This window comes from Oryza brachyantha, chromosome 10 (genome assembly GCF_000231095.2).
Source record: "Oryza brachyantha chromosome 10, ObraRS2, whole genome shotgun sequence".
NCBI lineage: Eukaryota > Viridiplantae > Streptophyta > Magnoliopsida > Poales > Poaceae > Oryza > Oryza brachyantha.
The window spans coordinates 805,588-812,271 of NC_023172.2; the positions used below are offsets into that span (position 1 = coordinate 805,588).

The 6,684-nt window shown below is 45.5% G+C and overlaps 2 protein-coding genes across 2 annotated transcripts; both read left to right on the plus strand.

Moving 5' to 3' along the window:
- Positions 1-151: 151 nt before the first annotated feature.
- LOC102713398 (acyl transferase 15-like) lies at positions 152-1,457 on the plus strand. The gene has a single exon (XM_040528473.1). It carries the CDS (start codon positions 152-154, stop codon positions 1,412-1,414), a length of 1,263 nt encoding a protein of 420 aa, XP_040384407.1. The 3' UTR covers positions 1,415-1,457.
- Positions 1,458-5,418: 3,961 nt separating this feature from the next.
- LOC102713667 (acyl transferase 15-like) lies at positions 5,419-6,684 on the plus strand. The gene has a single exon (XM_006661552.1). It carries the CDS (start codon positions 5,419-5,421, stop codon positions 6,682-6,684), a length of 1,266 nt encoding a protein of 421 aa, XP_006661615.1.

A 6,684-nucleotide genomic window follows, 5' to 3' on the forward strand; every position in this document is an offset into this window, starting at 1 on the left:
GAACGTTCTGGCAATAATTTTTAGTCAATAAAAAAAAATCTCAATTGTGTCACCTGTGCACCAGCGTCTACATATAAATGGAAATGCAGGGGCTTGCAAGTAGTGCATCAGCTCGCAGAGTCGCAGGTTGAGAGAGAGGAAGTAATCGAGAATGAGCATTGTGGTGAGTAAGTCGCCGTCGGAGGTCGTCCGGCCATCGGAGCCGGTGAAGATGGACACGCGCAAAATTAATCTCTCGTCTTTCGACAAGCCTCTTGTCATCGCACCGACGGTGGTGCTGCAGGTGTTCGAGCATCCGATCCACGACCCCGTGGAGACCATAAGGAGGGCCCTCTCGCAAGCATTGGTTCACTACTACCCCATCGCCGGCCGTTTCGCCGTGGATGATGACGACGACGTCCACATCGACTGCACCGGAGAAGGCGTCACCTTCGTCGCCGCGTCCGCCAACTGCACCATCCTGGAGCTCATGCGCGACATCGATGACAGGGCTCCTGATGCCGCGACGACGGTGCTACGGAAGCTCGTCGTCGACTACCCAGCCATGGGCTTCGGCCGGGGCGACCCTTTTGTGCTGATGCAGGTCACCGCCTTCTCCTGCGGTGGTTTCGTCGTCGGAGTGACATGGAACCACGGCGTGGCTGACGGTTTCGGGATTGCGCAGTTCCTACAAGCCGTCGGCGAGCTTGCCCGTGGACTGCCGACGCCATTGATCGTACCGGTCAGGTCGGACAAGGTGACACAGGCCATATCTCCTTCCTTTGTCGAATCCGCTAAGCAATTTATGTTCGGCGTCACCGTCCCATCGAAGCTTGCCCTGCACAACATCACCATCTCGTCGAAACTGATCAACAGCATCCGGGGTCCATCGTGTACCGTGTTCGAGGCGGTGGCGGCTGCACTATGGCGGTGCCGCACCCGCGTGGTCATGTCAGACCCGGAGGCGCCCACCGTGCTTGCTTTCACGGTGAACTCTCGCAAGTACATGGGCGTCAAGGCCGGGTACTACGGCAACTGCGCCACCGTGCACGTGGCCACGGCGAAGAGCGGCGAGGTGGCGCACGGCGACATCATGGACGTGGTGAGGACGATAAGGCGTGCCAAGCAGCAGGTGCCTGAGCAATTACTGAAGGGAGAGATGCTGCCACGGGCCGTTGGTGCTCCTGGTAAGCATCCGATAGAGAGATACGAGAGCGCACTGTTGGTGACAAGCTGGCGAAACATTGGCTTGGAGGATGTCGATTTTGGCAGCGGGAAGACAAGTAGGGTGATGACTATGCATGAGCCAACCCACATCCGGCCGATGTGTCTGGTGTGTCTGCCGTGCAAAGGGGATGAAGGCGCCAAGGTATTGTCTGGGTGTGTCACAGTACACCACTCTGACGCATTCCTCCGAGAAATAGCCATGCTATGAGATATACTTCTTCCATCTAAATTACTCCCATTTCCTTTTGTACCTCGAGGTACCAAATCGTTTTTCACCATTGGATCTAGATAAGTAGGATGTGCACTGTTGGATCCAATGATCAGAAACGATTTGGTACCGCGAGGTACCGGTACCTCGAGGTACAAAAGGAATGATGGAAGTAAAACTCAAAAAACTAACTTTTGGATATGAACCTGGATATACGTATGTTTATATTCATAGCCAGAAAAGTTGTTTTCCAGGGGGATTATGCAAATAAAAATGCTGCTATGAAATAACGTTGCATATAATTGATTGAGCTCTCTCGATTGATTGTGTTGTTATTTACCATTTGATACCTTCCATATGTATATGCTCTCTCAAATTATGTCACTTAGCTATACAATATAAAGTTACTGTTGTATATCTTGCATGGATAATATATATTATGTGCATCTCCTCTCTCTTCTCTTTACACACACACCAGAGTGTATATATGTTATGATTCACATCGAGAAAATATATATTTTTAATGAAAAATTTATATAGAATTTTGTTTAAAAAAATACACACGATCGATAGTAGTTCGGGGAGAGCACTGACAAGAAATGAGGGATGATTTTGGCTCAACCCTCCCTGCTGAATGGAGCTTTGGAAAGTTCGACTTATTTTCAAACTTGCCCTATGAATTGGTAGTAAAATGCCAAAAAAAAAGAATTTTACTAGCAGTCCCTCCATCTCATTTTGATTATCATATAATTATTGGGAAACAAGAAATATCAATTTGATCATCAATCATATAAGCGACGGGAGCTCATCGTGTCTCGGTTGGGATGCACAGAACCATTTGGTTCTTATGCTGATTGAATACTTGCATGTATCCATACAATCGATTTATGTATGATTTACAAATGTATAAAAAGCTCTTTAGTTGGACGCGGTAGATTTCGTGGCAGACGACGAGTGGTTCATAGGAGACAGCCATTAGGGACAGGGTAGAATTTTACAGGCACACCTTCTTTGCATAATTGATGCAACTGTTGAAAGTCTTTATCTCCCTAATATCCTCCAATAGCAAATCCAAGCAATGTGCAACACAAGGTGTCCAATACAAGTATGAGATCCTCTCCATAAGATTTTTTTCCATTGCCTTGTAGTTCGATCCATTGTCTGTGACAACCTAGACCACATATTCCTTCCTAATATTGTCAATGCTTCTCCAACAAATCACCCAACATAATTGTATGAGATATCTCACTTTAAGAATCAACTGATCCTATAAAGAAGGATCCTGTTGGACTATTGACAAGAAAGTTGATGAGATGAAAGTTGCTCGTGTCAGTCCACCCATCGGGCCTGAGTGTGCAACCATATTCCTTCCAAGCCTTCTCATGCTTCTTCCTTTGTCCTACTCAGAACCCTTCAAGCAATGACTCCTTAATTTTATCATATCTACTCAGGACCATATTGATGTATGGACTCAAGCATAATCTCCCAACTTCTTGAGTTAATGGCATTGAATGTTATTCTGTTCTTTTAAAGAAATTAGTAACATGGTCATCAACAATTTTTTAGATTGTTTATCCTTCTTTATGCAGCGCTCAAGAGTAGGTTGAGAGCTCTTGGAAGTATGCCTATCTATGACTACTTCTTTTGGTGTCTTCTTAAGCATGGAGCTGACTTGGATTACTTTCGGGTTTGTGGTTTTGGTGGAGCAGAAACTAGAAACAGAGTGATTGCAGCTTTCCTCTTTTGTTGCTTTCCCTTTGTCTAGAACTTGGCTTTCTTGATGGTTAGGAATTTTTTCCTATTCATCATTTGGAACTTGTTCAGCCTTTTTTCAGCTTCATCGACGTCTTGAAAAATCATTATCCTTGATGTCATCTTCATGTAAGCAGCTGTCTCATCCATAACTTACTTAGGTGCTATTGTGCACTTCTCTGTATCACCAAAAACCCCCCACAAACATGCTGCTTGAACTTGTTGATTCCTGAAGGAAGTAACTTATTAAATAAATATGTTTAATATACTCCTTTGAAATATCTGGTCACCATCCATACATCCATCCGGGTCCTTAGATTTGGCCTTTCTCTTGGGATCTCAAGCTTGTGCTACTTCCTTTGGATGCAGTGCAGCTAATGTCTTTTCTACTATCAAAGATATGGATGAAGCATTGGTGTCTACAGAGGTCTCACGAGCAGCAACACCTGAGAAAGAAGCAATCGATGAAGCTTCAGCTCCATCAATTAAGGAAGGTATGATGAGTTCTACTGCCACATGCTACCATGGCCGATCAATATCTACCAAATAGCAAAGTTTAGTGGCAAAGTTCAGAACTGAGAAGCAAATTAAGCAAAAGCTAACAAATTCATATGTAGCAGCAGCGCATTGTGCACTAACCACTAGAGGAGGAGCTCATCTTGCTTGAGGGGCAATACCCGAGGGAGGTAGAGGCAAGCCCAAGCTCACTGAAGTTGCAGCAGAGGCATCTAGGGCTAGAGGAGGCAGCAAATGTAGAGGAACACTTGAGAAGCTGAGGTAGAGGCAGCCATGGCTAGTGGGGACGATGGCATCGTGGGGGGAAAGAACTATGCGGCATCGAAAGATTGGGAGACGAGATAGCGACATGACGATGTCTTTATGTAATAGGAAACCCTACCTATAATGGACCAGCCCAACTGAAAGTCTTGGAGACTAAAGGCTGCTGGCCCAAAACTCCAAAAGTCACAGGTTGATTGGTTGATCGCTACCCCTTCTGATCGCATGATTGATCGGGCCTAATCGTCGGCTTCGGACGATCAGGTTTTTGGTCAGCCTGGTTGTTTCAAATGCCCTAATCGAGGTCAGGGGACCGATCGACATGATTACTCGTGATTAATAAGATGATTAGATAACATTGATGTATTCAACATAAACAAATATTTCTTTGTTTGGCTTATAAAATGATGTTTTGTATCATGTATAATACAATTTGTAATATGAATGGTTGTTTGGTTTGAGGATTAAGATAGTCAATTGACCAATTGATTCTAAATTGTTTGTTTGGTTCCATGAATGGAACATATTTCTCCATATATCATTGTCTTATCCAACAAAAGTACATATTATGATGAAATAAGAAATGAAGTCACTCCACCAAATATAAGAGATTATTTTATCCCTCGAACTAAACAACCTAAAATATGTATTTTCTCTGTTCAAAATGTAAGCAAGTCTGAGATTTAAATCTTATACCAAAATATAACCAAAATATAAGTGTTTCTGACACTAGTCACATTACTACTTTTCCTATCAATCACTTCTTATTCAATTTTTTTCTCATTGTATCCCCATTTATCGTTTCATCCACACTCATTCCTTATTTATTAAGGAGCACCATAATCTTTTCTTCTCAAGCTTTCACCATCATCTTTTCACTTATATTAATGTTTATATGACAAAATTTGAATTTTGACCTTACATTTGGAGTTAATTTTGGGTTTTTCATCATAGTTTATTTTTCTGTCTTTGCAGCTAAGAACACGTAATTAAAAGTTTTATTCATAAATTATTTTACATTTGTAAATATGTCATTTCACTTTCTTTCTTGAAAAAGCCAAACAATAGCCTCAGTTTTTGCTAAACAGTCTAGAAATACTTATGTTTTATTAAAAATAAAAAAGTACATTGTGAGTACTTTTATCAACACGATCTTCTAGACTCCGCACACAAATTATTGTCAACTATCAATAAAAAACCTCTAATTTAGAGCTGACCCAATGCAAATTGCTCGAGGGGCTAGAATTTTTATCAGCCCGCTTCAGACATGAGTATTAAGCTCGTACAAATTGCATGATTGACTTTTATTTTTATTGGAGTTGGTTGGTACTTGGTAGTACCAGCGATTGGAAGTGCCAGTAGAATTGTCACATGTGCACCAGCTAGCATCTACACATAAATGAAGATGCAGGGATTTGCACACAGTGCATCAGTTGCGCAGAGTCGCAGGTTGACAGAGAGAGAAGTGATCCAGAATGAGCATTGTGGTGAGCAAGTCGCCGTCGGAGGTCGTCCGGCCATCGGAGCCGGTGACGACGGGCACGCGCAAGATTAATCTCTCATCTTTCGACAAGCCTCTTGCCATCGCACCGATGGTAGTGTTGCAGGTGTTCGAGCATCCAATCCAGAACCCCGTGGAGACCATAAGGAGGGCCCTCTCTCAAGCACTGGTTGACTACTACCCTATCGCTGGTCGTCTCGCCGTGGACGATGACGATGTCCACATCGACTGCACCGGAGAAGGCGTGACCTTCGTCGCCGCGTCCGCCAACTGCACCATCAAGGAGCTCATGCGTGACATCGATGAACAGACTCCTGATCCTGCAACGGCGGTTCTACGGAAGCTCGTCGTCGACTACCCAGCCATGGGCTTCGCCCACGGTGACCCCGTTGTGTTGATGCAGGTCACCGCCTTCTCATGTGGTGGCTTCGTCGTCGGGGTGACATGGAACCATGGCGTGGCTGACGGCTTTGGGATTGCACAGTTCCTACAAGCCGTCGGCGAGGTTGCCCGTGGACTGCCAGCTCCGACCATCATACCTGCCCGGTGGGACGAGGCAACACAGGCAGTATCTCCTTCCTCCCTCATGTCCGCTAAGCACATTATCCCTGGCGTCATCCACCCACTGAGTCTTACCTTGCATAACATCACCATTCCATCGAGACTGATCAACAGCATCCGAGGTTCATCGTGCACCGTGTTCGAGGCAGTGGCTGCTGCACTATGGCAATGCCGCACACGCGTAGTCATGTCAGACCCGGAGGCACCCACCATGCTCTTCATGGTGGTGAATTCACGCAAGTACATGGGCGTGAGGGACGGGTACTACGGCAACTGTACCACCGTGCACATGGCCATGGCGAAGAGCAGCGAGGTGGCAAACAGCAACATCGTAAATGTGGTGAGGATTATAAGGCGTGCTAAGGAGCAGATAGCTGAGAAGATGAAGAAGGGAGAAATGCTACCAGGGGTCATTGGCGAGCTCAGCGAGAACATGAACATGGTGGCAAGATATGAGAGTGCACTGGTTTTAACGTCGTGGCGAAACATCGGCTTTGAGGACGTGGATTTTGGCGGTGGGGGGACAACGAGGGTTATGACGGTGTACCAGCCGACCGTGTTATGGCCGATGTGTGTGGTGTGTCTGCCATGCAAATGGGAGAGCGGGGCCAGTGTGCTGTCCAGCTGCGTCACGGATCATCACGCCGATGCCTTCCTACGAGAAATAGCCACGCTCTAA